This window comes from Leucopleurus acutus, assembly GCF_964270905.1.
Source record: "Leucopleurus acutus genome assembly, chromosome: 13".
Classification (NCBI taxonomy): Eukaryota; Metazoa; Chordata; class Mammalia; order Artiodactyla; family Delphinidae; genus Leucopleurus; species Leucopleurus acutus.
In genome coordinates this window covers 43,969,597-43,987,606 of record NC_139155.1, presented here as the reverse complement: position 1 = coordinate 43,987,606, position 18,010 = coordinate 43,969,597, and the positions used below count along the sequence as shown (strand labels likewise).

General features: G+C 39.3%; 1 protein-coding gene across 3 annotated transcripts in view; it reads right to left on the bottom strand.

Annotated features, from left to right (window-relative positions):
- Window positions 1–3,303: 3,303 nt before the first annotated feature.
- Window positions 3,304–18,010, bottom strand: part of B4GALT6 (beta-1,4-galactosyltransferase 6) — a 65,303-nt gene continuing 50,596 nt past the window's right edge. For all 3 annotated transcript variants that reach the window (XM_082853676.1, XM_082853674.1, XM_082853675.1), the window contains 4 exons: window positions 11,175–11,362; window positions 7,874–7,996; window positions 7,479–7,580; window positions 3,304–6,953 (listed from right to left, as the gene is read on the bottom strand). In XM_082853676.1, coding sequence (XP_082709802.1) covers window positions 6,806–6,953; window positions 7,479–7,580; window positions 7,874–7,996; window positions 11,175–11,362 — 561 coding nt within the window. In that variant the 3' untranslated portion in view covers window positions 3,304–6,805. The remainder of the gene's footprint in view (window positions 6,954–7,478; window positions 7,581–7,873; window positions 7,997–11,174; window positions 11,363–18,010) is intronic.

Below are 18,010 nucleotides of genomic sequence, written 5' to 3'. Positions count from 1 at the left end.
CTTAAAGTCCCTGGGGTTCTACCAGGGTGTTTTTCCCTCTCATATAGACGTGTGAGAAATGGCACCATGGAATGGACCAGTTCGCTGGGAAACACTAAGACTACCAGCTCCCGGAAGTAACCTCGTTCAAATATTCAGTTTCAGGATCTGCATGCTTGGACTGATTTCAAGAACTCAGTCACCGAGAATGTCTACCATAAAATCAGTCGATTCCAAATGTCCCATTGGGGGCCTGGCTAGCTCAGTTGGTATAGCGTGAGACTCTTCAAGTTGCCACTGCCTAGGCCCAGGGCCAAAAGAAAAAAGGGTTCCTTTACTCAAAACTACAACTAAAGCCTACTGAGTGGATTTTGCCTCATTGTCTTGAAAGGCAGAGACGCTCTGCTATTCCAGGCCTCCCCACAGAGTAGCAGCATGGGATGGGGGTCCTGCCTGGGGCCGACACTGCAGGGGGGTCGGAGCCCTGCATGGAAGTTGGGGCCTTGACAGGAGTCAAGACCCTTCCGGTCTGGACTTCCTCTGTGCAGATGCAAATACCAGAAGCCTACCAGAAGATTCCGAAAGGTGGGGTAAGGCAGACCAACTGCCCAAGGACACAGAGACTCGAGGAACAACCCAGCCATGAGTCCCGGGAGTTCTTTTCTTGCCTCTTTGATATCCCAGCCTGGGTGCTAGAGAGGTCAGCAACCAGAAATGTCCATAACTGACCCAAAGAGAAAAAGCCCCTCAAGAAATGCCTGCTCTCCACATCCTGAGAACCTAGAAGGGTGCAGACCAGCAGGCACCGTTCAACCATACTGTCTATTCTCCAGAAGGGCACCCTAAGAATAGCCAGGGCCTTTCCCACTCAGGAGCAGTGGTGGCCAAACCCTATCGCCCCACCCACTCCCCGCCCCCATCTCCTCCGTGGTGTTGAGCCTGTGGGTGGAACTCTGGGAACTCCCCTCGTTTATGTGGCCTGAGACTTTTGCCCCTTTTTCTGTTGGGTTTCCAAGTAGGTTATAAGATAGACAGAGGAAAAGAGGTGAGGTTGGCTTCCATGAGAAGCCCTTGGCGAGCATCTCCCTTACTTGGCTGTAGCCTCCTTGGGGGAAGGAATCGGGTCTTAAGTCACTCTCATGCCACCAGAACAGCCCAGTGCCTGAGACACAGCAGGTGCTTAATAAATGCCCTAAAATATTGGGGTTGGAGAGACTAGAGACCAGCCAGAAGCTGCTAGACAGGCTGAAAGACTGCATAATTATCCTATACAAAATGACATTTATACAAGGTCAAGGGATAATGGAATAATGTGGCGCAAATCCGGTTACCCATAGTGACCCTGTTCTGCCTGAACGAAAGCACTCATGGGATTTCGCTAAGACTCCAGGGAAACTAACAGCCACCATGATGTTTCCTGATTCTAACAATGGTGGTGGTAGAAGAAGAAAGGAGAAGAGCAGGTGAAGGAATGGAAGAAGGGGAGGAAGGACTGTGTAAAAGAAGTTGAATCCTTGGAAATTAACTAAACATGCTTTAAAATATTCCACCTCAGATGGAAATGATGTCCCAGAGGTAAATTAACACCTTCTCCTTGATAAATCAAGCAGGTGTTTTCAGGATCTGCTCTCAAACTCTTTCATCACAGTATCTGTGCCTTGTGACAACATTTATTTTGTGGTATCATTCTTAAAATATGACGCAAGACAATTGGCATGAAAGAAAAACCTGTCACTCTAAAGCTGAAAACTGACTTAATATAAGCCAAGCTTCTGCTCAAGAGTCCAGCACTGTGCTAAGTGCTCTATTAGAATTAGCTGCTTTAATCATCTGAACAATCCTCAGGTAGTTCCTATCGTCCTCCATTGAGAGACCAAGAAATTGAGGACCACAGAGGTTTAAAATTTTGCTATAATTTCACAGCCAATAATAGGGAATCTGTGAATTCAAACTCAGATCAGTCTGACTCCAGAATCTTTCCTTATAACTGCCACCTTCCACACAGTTCTACTAAGAATTAACTGCAAATACTCAAGGTCTGTTGCAGAAAAGCACTGATCTCAACTATCCTTCTGAAGTGTAGTGTTTCCAGCTGAGAAATATTCTGCACGTGGAGAAAATCTGCTCCTTCAAGATGCTCTGTTGGTTCTTTAATATTGCATGAATGAAATATAAAACTGAGTTTGCAGAGGGCACAAAGGAGCACCTCATTTGATAGGATGTGGGTTTTCAGGTGTTTCCACTCTCAGTTTTACACACAGAGGACAGTAAACTCCTTGAGGGTAGGTAATGTCTGATGCTTCTTGGAGATCCTCCAGAGCACAGACTTCAACTAATGGAGTTGGGAAGATTAAATTAGCAATGGAATTCAGGCCCACCAAAATATGTTGTAGGAATGTGCTGAGAAAAATACAAGTTTTATTTTTCAACCCATATATTTTTCTTTTAATTGTAGTATAATTTTGAGTGATACAGCACTATCTTTTCTGAAGTCACTTAAATCAATAGCAGTAGAGTACTCCTTAATAAACGCCTTTTCTAAATAAAACAATTTTGGTCCAGGTTATCTCCACAGCCTTAAATCCATACAAGGAAAAACTTTTTTCTTTTGCATCTTTACGAAATGATGGGTGTTTAATCATATCATTATGCTGTACACCTTAAACTCAGACAGTGCTGTATGTCAATTATATCTCAATAAAACTGAAAGAAAAAAATAAAGACAACAAAAAAATTATAAAACCATTAAATTAAGTTGGCATGATTCATCAGAAGATACATTAATACCATAGGTAGGAACCTGGGGCAGACTAAGAGAACTCCATTTTATGGCTTTGCATGACTACATGATTATGACTTAATGATTGGCTTTATTTGTGATATATAGTGGACAATATTCTGGTAGCTCGTACTACGCATACAGATTAATAATACTGAGAATTCATCACACAAATAATTAAAGTTGATAAAAGTCATAATCTCACCATCTAGTCCCAAACGCAAATCTAGTCTTGAGGTATTTTTGAGATGTGACTGTTTGCCTTAAAGATATTCAGACTCCTAATACCTGAAAAACAAGAAGGGAATTGCCCACAACACACCAGCTTAGTTTACTGAAGTTGTGCAGGGAGAATAAAGTTATGCTAAAAATGACTTCTTAAATATTCATTTTGATACAGTAGATTACTAACTGCATTGATGAAAATATTTAAGTGTCATGGTGTCTCCTCTGAGGTCCAAGCTATGAGGTGATCTCTAAATGTATTTAACAGACACTGTTGCAAAGGCATATGTGATCACCTTATACTCATGGTGTAATCCTAGTGCAACCAAGGTATTCACCAGCAATTCACCTGGAATTCAGGAACACAAACACAACAAAACCCCAGATAATCCAAAAAAAGTTCCCGAGAGAAAATAATTACATCATCACACCAGGTCTTTAGAACATTATATTTCATAAAAGACAATGATAAAAAAGTACAAACATTTCCATGAGAAGCAAAAAAAAAAAAGAAAAAAAATGAGAGTACAAGAAATTACTAGCATTTATTTCAGTGCATTTATATAGAGGCCTTTCAGATTTTAATAAATAAAATAATCTTAAGTACACTTCCTTTTTCTGATAAACACTATGACCATTTTAGTTCTCTCATTGGCATATTTGCAAATAAAAGATAATAAATCTAGAGTACCAGTATTTGTCTGAAAAGTACACAACGAAATACAACAGAGATAAGCAAAGGCCAAATAAAATGACACAAAGTCTGCTTTCACGTGTACAGAGCTTCCAAAAGAAGGAGGATATTGTATTGGGTATTTTCCCATTTTGTTTTAAAATGGATATCAACATCTTGGCTGGGAAAGGAGAATAAGCAAGCTTTAATACATACTTTTGTATTTACATAATATTGCAAATAAGGTTTTCTTACTGAACACCTTTTCACAAAATACAAACAGAAATTTATAATTAGACTTAAAAAAATATTCATTAAACCCCAGTTTTGGCAAAGACTTAAATGACCATCTCCACTGTGAATGAGATATAATGTTACAGCAAATGTGTACACTTTTTCCTTTTCTTTTCTACAAACAGGGCCATTAATCATTACTACTTTCTCTAGTTGAAAGGCACTATATAAGTTTCCCAGGAGGGCCATAAGGAGCTCATAACTATGTCCACATATATAAGTTTCTTGACTTTGAGACTAAGAAATACAACACATAAGTTATCAGAGGATGTTTTCATAATTTTAGAAAGGTTTCAACTTGCTTGACTTGGTTTGTTTAGAAATGAAATATTTTTTCTGTAGACATACCTAGCATTGCAACTGATAGAGTAGGTAATCAATACATGTTCACTAATAAATCAACCAAACTATAAAGATAGTTTGCATTTGCAATCTATTTGTTAATTTTTATGGAATACAGTTATTTTTATACAATGAAGATAACTGGGCAAAGCTATGTCACTTGTATGCAAACATATAAAAGTTACTATTTATAGGCAACAATCAATTTGAGGTCTGCACTTAAAAAGAAAATAAAAACAAACAAAAGACAAAAAGCAAACTACTGAGATGGCTTTCAAAGGATGACACACCGTATTCAAAACGGAAAATAGCGGAATATTCATGGCCCACTCCTAAAACAAAAATTACTACTAGACTTAATCCAAGAAAATAAGACAAATACTAGTAGAACGGAGTTCTCTTGAAACTATAAAAATGTGTATCAAAACGAGAAGATACCAAAATGTGGGCAGCTCCATATTAAAGAGAAAAATGTTTTCCTAATAAGACTCAGAAACAGCCCTAATTTCCCCCATGACTAAAATATTTAAGTATTATTGGGTTAATTATGCTCCTATGCCCCTAGTATCTTGTTAGTGATCAACAAATGTTAACTTTCCCAACCTACTTTCTTTCATTTCATCAAATTAAAAAATTACATTGGCTATGAGAGACAGAAAGTGAATAGATACACAATTTAAGAACAAATACCTTGCTTTTCAGAAGGTTTGATTTTTCATTATTCTGAGTTACCAGCAAAGAAATGAAAAACAAATATTTTGGAAATATTTCTAAGAAATAAATGCAGAAAAATTCTGCTTGGTATCATAACCGAGAGCTAGCAGTTTTCTCAAAGTGTAAGAATTTCAGTTATTTTATGATTTGGTTTGTGGTCATTTGTGTTACTAATATTTGCATAGAAAATGACAACTTCAAAATTAAATTTACAACCTGAGAGATAAATAACCATATTTCTGTGTTAGATGAATAATCCATTTCTGTTGTTCCTCATGTTGTTGAAGATTCACTTTATAGATATTTAATTTTTTGTTTTAAATTTGTGAAAATATCTTAAGATATTTTAAAGAATCTTTGGTTAACCATAGTTGATAATTTTCAAAGTAAAGATACTGTTTGGTTTCGCTATGAAAATGCCATCCAAATTTAAGAGTAAGTAATATACGTGATGTCAGGTAGAGAAACCTGTTTTTAGAGAAGTGTCTTATTAACACCAATGCATTTAAATAACTGATAATGTATTTTAATATAATTCTATTAATTTATGCTTTTGTGAGGAAATTAATACCAGAGATGTGATATCTTAAAAGTGAAAAAAATACATGTAGTTTGAATGAAACTGGCCAACATTAAAAAGGATCCCTTCCAAACTTGAAATCCTATGAGTCTAATAATCAAACTTAAAATTTGTTTTTATCTACTAAGCATTTATCTTCATAAAAATAGAACATTTAATTTCTTACCTAATAGTATAATTCATTTGTATATTTTAAGTACTACTGGGTTTTCCATAACTCAATCTTTTACAAAACTGTTTTGCTTTTTTTAAATGAAGATTTTTTTTTTTTGGCTCTTCTGAACTAGAAATAATAAAAGCGCTGCTCACTATGAATTCAAAAAAATACAGTGTACAACCACACGCAACCTTGGGAACACTTTTTGAGGCACAAAATCCCTGACACTTACACCAGAGGTACATGAGAGACGTTTAACATAAAGAGGTCTTTTATATCATGTCACATCATAACTTTTAAGATTTTCTTGGTAATACTCATGCAATATACACAAACAATATGGTTGTGATTTAGCAAAATCCGATGAGATTGCAAGCAAGGGGAAAAAAAGAGGTAATCCTCCGTAGGAAGAAAAGCTAAGTCCCTTCTTCTTACCCTTTAAAACCCTAAGGAAGCTGTGACTTCGTCCACACAAAAAGCTGACGGTATAAAGCTCAAAACTAGTATAACAGTGTACTGTATTAGTTGGCTGTCAATTATTGACAGTTCCTTCATTTCACACAAGGTTAACCTTTGTTTAGTGACATAAATTTACATTGTTTTATTCCATGCAAATAAAAAAATGTTTATAAAAGTCCCATAAAGGCATAACCCATTACATGCAAAACTGCCAACACATCTTGTTTCTCAACAATTTGAACACATTAATTTATATCACATATGTACAAAATATGTTTAAATGGAAATAAAGCATTCTCTTGAATTAAACTATAGATTTTAGTATAAAAATTTTCTCTTTGTAGGGAGCTCTCTTGACTGCCAGACTTAAGCAACAGCATCTGGTCTCTGCAGTGCTCGCCATGGGGTGTGTCTCAGGAGAGAGGATGGGTGGGTGGAAGAAGGGTGACTGTATACAATCCCACAAGTAAACACTGAGAACACAGGCTCTTCTTCTCACCACCCAGGGCACTGTGACACATCCATTCACTGACCTCCATTAAGAGTGCATTCCAAGTTCCCGATCCAGCATTGTGGTCTATCTTGCCATGAGAGCTACTTCTTTTAATAGTCTTCAATTGGAGCTAACTCTGGCATGAGGTTTACAGATATATTTGTGTACAACCTATCAACCAGTATTTTTGGCGTATATACTAAATTGTTCAACCCATCGATGTACTGGCGCTCTTTTGAGTATCTTAGTAATTTATACCTATAGCATTAGAGAAAAAAATTAAAAGTAACAGAAACATGTTTGAAAAGAAAAATTGATGAGGAATACGCTCAAGGTCATTCTTATCATTAAAGCACTTAAAGCTCTTTACAATTTTTGGTTCTTACGCATAATTAAAAATCTTTCTAGACCATTATTCTAAATTAACATTTTTACTAGTCTTAAAATGCTACCTGAAAATAAGTTATTTTGCACTCTTACACATTAGATATCCTTAAGAAATAAAATGCATTACGCTTTATGTTAAGGAAACATTTTTACATAAATAATTAACTGGGCTCTTTAATATTACATGAATACATATATGTGTGTGTGTATGTAGGTATATGTATATGTATAACTCTTCAAAACAAGCACAAAATGCTCTACTTTTATAAACAAAAATGATATCGACAGAAAATCCCCTTCAGAAGTTTTTTGTGGGGAGTGCAATGCATTTTTTAAAAATCTTTCATAATTAAATAATTTTGAAACCTTGATATCTAAAGATGATATTAAACTTACCGTCCTAAGAACTGGACTTCACCTCGATGGTGATGAGGAATAGACTTGTATTTTCCCAGGTCCCCCTCTGGTCTTGTTACATTATATCCAGCATAGTGAACCCTACAACACAACATACAGAAATGAAAATACATTAAGAAATAAAATCTAACATAAAAATAGATTATGTGAGTTCAATTTAAAATGCAAAAGAATGCTCTAATGTACACGCTGTCAGTAATTTCAAAAGGGTACTACTACTATCAATAAAAAAGGGAGAAACACAACGCAGGATTTAGGAACCTCAAAAATTTTCCACCCCAAAGAATCCTTTCCTGGAATAGAAAAGTATAGTTTACTTAAAGAAAGGAAATTTATAGAAATTCCATTATTAAGCAATTTGTACCTCAACATACCTATTCCAGAGGTCATCGTCTTCTCCTCCCCATCCCCAGAAGGCATTAGGAAAACCATTGATCTTTCTGAACTGTTCCACTGTCAGTCCACTTACACCGCCAAAAAACTCTTTATAAGGAAGACTAAAAAAGAAAGCAGAATATAGCATTCTAAAAATGAAATCAAAACTGTTTGCCATATGAAATCGAGTTTTCAGTCTTTTACATGCTTTGCAAAACATACCCCTACTTCCATATAAACAATTATGTTGATTAAATCATATTCTGGGAAAAGTAAAGTACATCAAGAAACAAAACATCTTTACACTCTAGTGAAACAAGTACATCTAACTGTGTTATGCAAAACACTTGTGGTACCTGAAATTTAATATTGAGTATTGTTACTTTATAAGACTCAAAACCTAGTGTTCAAAAATGGTCTACTTTCACACCAAAAGTAGACTTGATCAATAGCTGCTAAGGCAATGTTAGATGTTACTAAGCTAATTTCCTAAATTAATTGATATTAATTTATTAAATACATTATTTATCATACAGACTAGGATAAATATAAATTAGTAAAAACAAGTCTAGCATTTAATTTTGGAAAAACTAGCTGCGTATTCCTGTAATGATCTTCTCTATTTGGACTACACTCCCAAAATATTCATGGATATTTACAAATATATTTATTTTTAATGCACTAATAGTTAGAAGAATGACAATTTTTTGAGATGTAACTGACCCTGTATTAGTTTCAGGTGTACAACATAATGATTTGATATATGTGTATATTGCAAAACGATTACCACAATATGTCTGGTTAACATCCATCACCATGCATAGCTACTTTTTCCTCATGATGAGAGCTTTCAAGAGCTATTCTCTTAGCAACTCTCAAGTATACAGTACAGTATTTGTTACCTAGAGTCACCTCGTTATACATTACATCCCAGGACTTGTCTTATAACTAGAATTTTGTACCTGTTGATCCCCTTCATCCACCCCCAACCCCTGCCTCTGGCAACCAAAATCTGTTCTCTTTATCTACAAGTTCGGGTTTTTTTTTTTTCGATTCTGCATATAAGTGAGATCATACAGTACTTGCCTTTCTCTGAGAAATGACTATATTTTTAAATCTGGATTTTATTTTCCTTACCTTTCTCTAACTCATCCTCCATGGAATTTGTCGAAGTTGTTTGTTTAGAAACAGACAGGTTTTCTGATGTTGAGGCAGCATCCCTAGACTTGCAGTCCTGAATAAATTCCTGTGGCCCTAAATGTGCTACTGGGGAGCCACGTGCCAGAGCCCCTGAATGGACGAGGCCAATGTGGAGGAACAGCAGAGAAAACACGACCACACGCAGCCTCTGAAAATCACGCTGAGGGAAGTCTGGCCAGGACTAAAGCAAAGCTGCCTCAGAGGAAGAGAGGGGGCAGATTTCACTTTTTTGTTGGAAGGACTCTGGATTCACTCTCTGCAGGGAGGAAGTGCTGTGTGCCAGCGGGGACCTTGTGTGGCCACAGAAGATGAGAGAGGCAGCTCCCACAGAGAACTCCAGGCTGCGGGACAAAGCAATCCTGGTCCCACACTGGGCCAAAGGCACCCCAAGACAGTAACAGCAATGCTGACCCCAAAGTCTACCACGGTGTCCCAGGGTACCTCACGAGGCTTGCACTGGGGAAGTTAGATTCTAGTTATGATACCAGTTGGGGTCCAATAGGGCCAATAAGCGCTCATGGCAGCACTGTGTTTCCCACATCAGTTGCATTATGCTTGCCCAGGCTAGGGGTTTGGGAGAAACCTGAAATCAGTAGATAGGTAAAGATGGATAAGTGCGTGTGTGTGTTCACTGACATTTATAAATTGCCAAGCACGTTAATTCCATTTAGTGTTCTGCTTAAAAGCAGAAACAATCAACTGCACTATACCCAGAATAGAAAAAGATTAGATAAAATGAAGGTGTAATAGATAAAGAACAGAAAACGGAAGCTTGACAAACACAAATCTAGTAGTGTTTACCTGACACTGTCCAAAGGGAGAGAGACACTGCTCTGGGGACCTGAGCTTTCTGGTCAGCAGCCTTCACGGCGTGGGCACCACTGTGGGCAGGGACACCTCATCACACTTCAGCCCATGCACTGTCCGGCCCGTTCCCTGCTCTGCTGCCGTTCTCTCTAATTTCTATTCCAACTTCCAAGATACCCTATGCACCCTGGGATTAGTCTAGGTAGATATGAGTATTTTACTGATTAGAAATTAATATTTTCAAATAAAAAATTAATTTAGAATCCCTAGTTTATATGACATTTATGATATCTTTTAGTAAAAATTAATTATGCTAAATTTAATTTGACTCTAGTGGGCTGACTAAAATTGAGTTTCTAGAAGTGCTAAGAATCAGATCCTGAACCTGGATGACCTTCCCAAGGTAACGCCAGACTAGGCTTTCAGATACTATGGTAATAAGGAAAAGGTTTTCTAATGATAACAAGTCTAAAAAAAGACAAAAAACAAAAAAAAGGCACTCTTCCTGTTTCAGTGCTAATTCACCTGGTCTCATCACTGAGACTTTTTGCTTCTCTAACTCCACAGGTGAGGCAGCAGGCAAAACAGTGATGAAGGCAACACCTCCCCTGCTCCAGGCTATTTTCTCTCCTCTCCACTTCCATGAGTCAATGAAAACTGTGATCTCTTTCCCAAATTAGACGTTTAATGTCAATTTAAGTCACTGTCACAGCTCCGATGACAGTATCATTTCAAGGCATCTCCAGTCAGAGAACGAAAAAATGTTTCTTCTTATTAAAGGTAGGTCAAGAATCCATAGCTTAGGAAGAAGAAAACATACTGCAGAAGAGCGGGCCTTCACTGCACAGGAACAACCCTGGGCGAGGGAAGAGAGGGGAGCCAACCTGTGCTGTGCTCCTACCTGGGGCAGCCCAGCGCCTGGGATCTCGCAGAACCCGTGGATGGGCTCTAGTGCTCCCTGAACAAGGAAACCAATGTTCAGAGATCCAAGTCCTAAGATGCAAACCCAAGCCCTCTAACTGCTAAGCGTGAAAATCAGAAGTTAGGTCCACATTTCCTTGACCGTAGAAACCAGGCTCTATTTCCCACCACCCCACGCTGAAACCTGTGTGTGAGGAAGCGACTGGATGGACCACAAGCGACCCTACACCCCGACTCCCTGCGAGGAAGGGCTGGAGTTAAAGATACTCTCTAGGCTCTTGAGCCCTCTCAGATCCAGGCACATAACGCTGCTACCATTTCAATGATACGATTTTGCAGGTGTGCTGCAAAAGAAGAGTGTACATTACTTACATATACATGTATTTATCCAGCTTGGCTGCAAAGTGACGTGGCATTTCTCCACATCCGTAATAGTTTCGGTCATTTTCAGGTAGATGATCCACATCGTGGAAGATTACACAGTCCCAGACACTGTCTTTCATGGCCTCTTTGAAGCCCACATTGAAGAGCATTGCACGGTTAAAAGGCTGTGTGCCAGTCTTCACAAAGAGAAAAACAGAAATGTACTCAGGCTTCGCCATGACTTTTTTCTATACCTTTATAACTTGTTGAATCATGGTCAAATACTAATAATAAATGCACACAAACTAAATGGATAAAATAATAAACATGTTTCAGGATTTTCAAATATACTATTTAAATTATTACATAATTTTATACTTTGGTAACACACAAGAAAACACTGTTATTTTAAGGGCCACTGGTAGATCAACTTTATATAATGATATAATTCATGTTTCTGTTTTACTTCAAATGTATCAGGATATAGATTATTTATGACCAGGAAAAAAAATAAAGCCACTGAAAATAATATAGCTTGTATTTTTTAGCAAAGCTTTCCATATGGTGTCCAGACTAAAAGAAGCAGGAAACAAAGTGACTCAAGAAGCAGTAACCCTTCTCTTACATAACAAGGCCAGGGAGGGCTAACTTTGCATTACTAATGCTTGTAATAGAGACAAAGGCATTCTCAGAGACAAAAACAATTGGAACTTATTACACAAAACCCAATTTCCTTTATTATAACCATTTTCCTTTATTACTAGGGAAAATAAAGTGTCCAGACAACAGTTTCTATTCTTATTATGCTTGTTTATGGTAAAGACCAAGAGCATCTGAAGGGACAAAAAAAAGTGGGAACTTATTACACAGAACCCAACTTCCTATATAATGACCACTTCCCTTTACTTATGAGGAAAATTATATTAAGGTGCATTGGCAATAAAAGGTTTCATGCTACAGCTAAAGAAAATTAAAGAGCAATTTACCTATGCCTTGGCAATATTTCTCAAAATCATTTCCAAACCATAAAACAAAACATGATTATGAAAGAAGTGAATGAGATGCACAATGCAGCCATCACCAGAGTGAGCCCTCAAATGTGAAAAATAACTAATTTCCAGTCCCGGGTCCTGCACTAACTTGAGGTAATAGAAATCACTTTACTTTCTACAGCTTTTCCTCACCAATGAAGTGGAGAGAATAAAAAGGAAAGGCAGTTAAATTATAATATTATTACTGGTACATCACCAGTTTGAACAAATGACTTTCCTTTAAGATTTAAAAAACTGTTTTCATTAAATGTGGACATAATACTTAATGGCTTATAATAAAAATAAGAAGTTTTATGTCTAACCCACCTTCATCTTCCAAAAGCAATACATTTACACACCTCTAGCAGTTTATTCTGGTACTTATCTCCTCATTTCAAGGTAATGAAAGTTTTGATATCCCCTTGCCTCATTAACTTTTTAGACACTACTGATTTCTTACCATGGTCATTGAGGATTTATACCCCCCCATTCACTGCCCCTCCATCCATTCTCCCAACAGAGTTATGTCATAATTTTTTGTTAAGTCAACGGTATTTGCATTATTATGACTGTATATATATGACTGTTGAGTAAATTATGATTCTGTTTTCTTTCTCAAACTGAGATTCATAACTGTCTTCTGTTTTCTTACTTTTCTATATAACTAGTATTACTTTGTACAAAAGCCCCAGCAGGCATGCCCTGTATTTTTTAATAACTGATGCAATCATTGAAACACATCAAACCATTTATCGATTCCTCCTCCACCCGCCCCCCAAGCCCAACTCAGGCTGCCACGGCCCTCGCGTCTTGCTCCAGTCTTGACTGGTCTGACCATGTGCAACTATCATCCTGGGCCTCCTCTTTCATTCCCTACATGTGTCCTTTACTTGGCTCTCTCAATTTGCTGAGGAACATCCTTCAGCAGCTTCCTATCTCAGGATCCACGGGAGAAAAAAAAAAAAAAAAATATATATATATATATATATATATCTCTACATATATACACACACACGGATATTTTATATATATATATATATATATATATATATATATATATATATATATATTTTAGCCAATGAATGACTGAAAATGCCATCAATCTACCCTCACACTTGATTGATATTCCGACTGGGTAAAAAATTCTACGTAAGAATTACTTTCCCCAGGGCTTCCCTGATGGCGCAGTGGTTGGGAGCCCACCTGCCAATGCGGGTTCGTGCCCCAGTCCGGGAGGGTCCCACATGCCGCGGAGCAGCTGGGCCCGTGAGCCATGGCCGCTGGGCCTGCACGTCTGGAGCCTGTGCTCCGCGGCGGGAGAGGCCACAACAGTGAAAGGCCCGCGTACCGGGAAAAAAAAAGAAGAATTACTTTCCCCTAAAATTTAACGGCATGTGGTTCCACAATCTTCTAGGTATCAGCACTGCTGAGAAGGTTCATATGATTCTGATACATAATCACTGGTAATTTTTCCTACAGAACCTTTTTGATACCTTCCCTTTTTAATTTGCATTCTAAAGTTTCAAAATAATATGCTTTAAAGCTCTATATTTTATTCATGTGTACATGTGGACCCCTTTAATCTGAAGACTCATGTCTTTGCTTCTGGAAAATATTCTTATATTATTTCTTTGGTCATTTTACTCCACCCCAACCCCGTTTTTTTCCTTCTATATTTTTTCAGAACTCTGATTACCAAGTGTATTTGTTATCTACTGATGTGTAACAAATCACAGCAAAACTAGTGGCTAATAAAACCACAGTCATTTATTATGCTCAAAGCACCTGTGATAGGAAATTCTGACAGCACAGCAAAGATCCCTGATCACTGCTCCATGATGTCTGGGCGTCAGCTGGCAGATCCACTTCCAAGAGGACTCAGTCACACAGCCAGCAAGATGACGCTGGCAAGTCAGTCCTTCTCCACAGGGTTGCTTGAGTGTCCTCATGACATGGCAGCTGGCTTCCCCAAGAGCAAGTGATCCAACAGAACAAAGCAGAAGCGGCAATGTCTTTTATGACCTAGCTTCAAAAATCACACACTGTCACTCTGCAGTGTGGTTGTCCACACAAGTCAGCCCTTATTCGTTGTGGCAGGAGACCATACAAAGAGGCAAGGATCCTTGGGGACCACCTTGGAGGTGGTTACCCCTGTGAGGCATTGATACTTCTTAATTTCTCCTACTTTGGTTATAGTTTAAGAGTTATCTTCTTAAGTTCATCTTCCAGCCATTCTATTGAAAGTTTTGTTTTACTTATCACATTTTCTTTTATGATAACTTTCTTATTCTGATTGCCCTTTATGGTGTTTTCATTTCACAGATGCATTATCTTTCCTTCACTCTCTGTGGATAGTGATTATGAGTTTTTATTACTGTTCATTTTTTTAAAAAATGTTCTCTGTTCCCTCCACTGTCTATATTTTCTATAATCCCTTTTGTTGGATTGGTTTTGTCTCCTTTTGTGGGAACCTTTCGCCGCCCATTCACGGTTGAGAGCAAGGCACTAAAAAGCTGAGGGGAACCTCCACGTACGTATGTGAGGTTGTGGCACAGTACTCTTGGCTGCACACACACCACACATGCACACGCATGTGCACGAGCAAATCCCTAAGCCAAAGTGAAACAGAAACAGAAGCCCCAACCCTCCTCGCCAGCGCTCTGTGTGCCATAGCTCAGAAAACGGCAACACCCTCCTTCAAGACAAAAACCCTGCATCCTGGTTGACCATTCTCCGTTGCTCACAACGTACGTCCACTTCAACAGCAAATAATCTGACTTCTAAACCCAATGTAGCCCAAACCCAGCCACTGCTCACCCCCCTCCAACACCACCGTAGCCCGCGTCAGCATCTTCTGCTGCCTGGCCCGCGGCAGAAGCTCCCGCTCAGTCTACTCTCCGCACCGTCATCTTCTCCAAAGACCATTAGATCACGCCATTCCTCTACTCAGAAGCCTCCAGCACCTTCTCACCTTCCGCGGGACAACCCAAGGCCTCCCCCAGGATCTTTTTTTTTTTTTTTTTCCGGTACGCGGGCCTCTCACTGTTGTGGGACAGGGTCCGGACGCGCAGACTCAGTGGCCATGGCTCACGGGCCCAGCCGCTCCGCGGCATGTGGGATCATCCCAGACCGGGACACGAGCCCGTGTCCCCTGCATCGGCAGGCGGGACTCTCAACCACTGCGCCCCCAGGGAAGCCCCTCCCCCAGGTTCTTCATTACCTGCGTCTATCCCGCCTATGATTTCCTGCCTCACGTCTTTCTTCACTTGTCGCTCCAGCAACACTGACCACTTTGCACAAACACACCATGCGCTCTCCTGCCCTGCCTGGAACACACATCCCCGAACGTCAGCATGGGCTGCTCCTTTGTTCAGGGCCGCTCCCACCTCACCTCCTCCGAGAGCCTTCCGTAAAGACTCTGAAGGAAAGAGCACATCTCCCTGCCCCTACCGCTCTCTCTGCCCCGACTCTTAGCTCCGGGCACCACCTGACATACCACATGATTATTTACTGCCCTCCTTCCCTCACAAGAACAAGAGGCCTCACCTGGCTTGTCCCCTGCTGTCTCCCCTTTGTTGAATGAATGAAAGCGGGCTTTATGGAGGTGATAAAGTGAGGAACTGGCCTCTTCCTCTGGAGACTTCCCAACATTAGACCAGGCATCGTCTCCCTGGGGCTAAGCTACTTCTCTAGTGAAGAGGCCACTCATGCCCTGCCTCAGTTGAAGGGGTTGGGGGGATTCACACCGAACGACTGGCTTCAAACAGTCAGACAAGGAGAAGGACAGAGGGCGCTTGGGGTCCGCAGGCAACCCGACTCAAGCCTCTGCTCTGAGGTGCCAGAGTTCGGCTGCATCAGCACCGGCAGGACCCGCGCTGGTTTCTCCGAGGAGAAACTTTTCATTTTCTACAAGATACAACAGAGTAATCACCTGGCAGCAAAAGCCAACTTAAGAAACTAGGGATCTGACTGTTCTGCAATCAAACTTTTAAACAATCCCTTAGTTTAGCCCAGTGCTTCAGTTCGTCTTTCAAGGGCTGAGATGTGCAGGGGGGCTTTGTCCAGCAGACTAACTCAATCCTTGTCACCATCCCCCTTGACAGCACGTGGGTCTGAGCCTCCTGTGCTGGGCTAAGGGAGGGCGTGTCTGTGCTCCACCTGCCTCTTGACTCCCAGAAGTGGGCTGAAATCGCTCAACTACTTCCATCTCTTTGTCTTTATAGTTTAATAACTCATTAAAAGTTTTTTCTTTCATTCATTTTAGGAGTCTGGAAAGGAAAAGAGGGAAATATGTTGTACCCCCTTCTATATTTAACTGGGAGTTCTGAGCTGCTCGTCAAAGGCTTAGCCCTTCTGGCACCAGTCCAGCAGGAAAATGATTCTTCTATTTCATATGTGGTAAAGATGTTACTAGCTCAAAACCACAACACACTATCAAACATACAGGCCTGAATTAATATTGATCAAAGCTAAGATTCAGACTTAAGACATTTATAAAATATGGACCTTAGCTGCTCTGCAGACTTCTTCATCACATACACAAAATAATTCAATGGTGTGGACTTGCAGAAGAAAACGCCTTTAAAAACAGAGGCAGGGCTTCCCCGGTGGCGCAGTGGTTGAGAGTCCGCCTGCCGATGCAGGGGACACGGGTTCGTGCCCCGGTCCAGGAGGATCCCACATGCCGCGGAGCGGCTGGGCCCGTGACCCATGGCCGCTAAGCCTGCACATCCAGAGCCTGTGCTCCGCAACGGGAGAGGCCACAACAGTGAGAGGCCCGCGTACCGCAAAAAAAGAAAACCCCAAAAAACAAAAAACCACAGAGGCAGATATCTCATCCCCCAACTCATTATGAAGACTGAAGTTTCAAAAAAGGAAACTAGCAGTTGGTAAAACGGATCTAGAAGTTTATAACTATGGCTATCATGAAAGTAGCTAAAATTTTTAATTTACTATCAGGTTAACAAAAGTTAATTTTCATAATATAGGTGATTGCATTAAAAAGCACATATGCTCTATATACATCATTATATGAACAGGAAACAGAGCTTAAAAGGGTGATTTACACACAGAGAACCATAAGTTACATTAAATACCCAGTACTTCCAGGGGGAAAAATAGAGGCAAAAAAGCTAAGAGCGAGAAAATAAAATTAAAAAAAAAAAAAGAAAAGGTAGAATCAGCCACAAAGGACATGGGAAAACACACTAACTGTAACAATCTTAGGAAGATAATCTGAATATTTTCTAATATTTCAAAAAAAAAATCCCAGAGGCATCTAATATAAGCTAGGTCACTTTTTGTCTACTGATAAAGAAATACATTTTTAGTCAGATTTAGTAAAAAGAATGACCGATCAGGATAAAATGAGGTCATCAATGTCAAAACCAAAAGTATCCAAATTACAATGTATTCTAAACATGAACAAAATGCACTTTAGAAATACTATATAGCAATCAGTGACAAAATTCAGCAAAGACCCTAGTGTTTGGGAAGTGGGGTTGGGGAGAGACCAAGGAAGAAATCCAAGATGACACCTTAAGTACAAAAGCAGGTGATGACAGAAGTAGAAAAACACAGAAGTACAGAAAATATCTACAAAGGGTTTAAATAAGTCTGAAAGAAACTGTACATACGGAATACTGATATTAAAGTATTTACAGAGAAAAAATTAGCTGATAATATGAATAATTATATATATATTTCAGTTTAATAGGTAAGACATTAGATGATTTTAAATGATAGGAATACATCAACTGATAAAAGGATTAACAAAATGTGATATACACAATTAACAGGCTCAATCCAAAATGG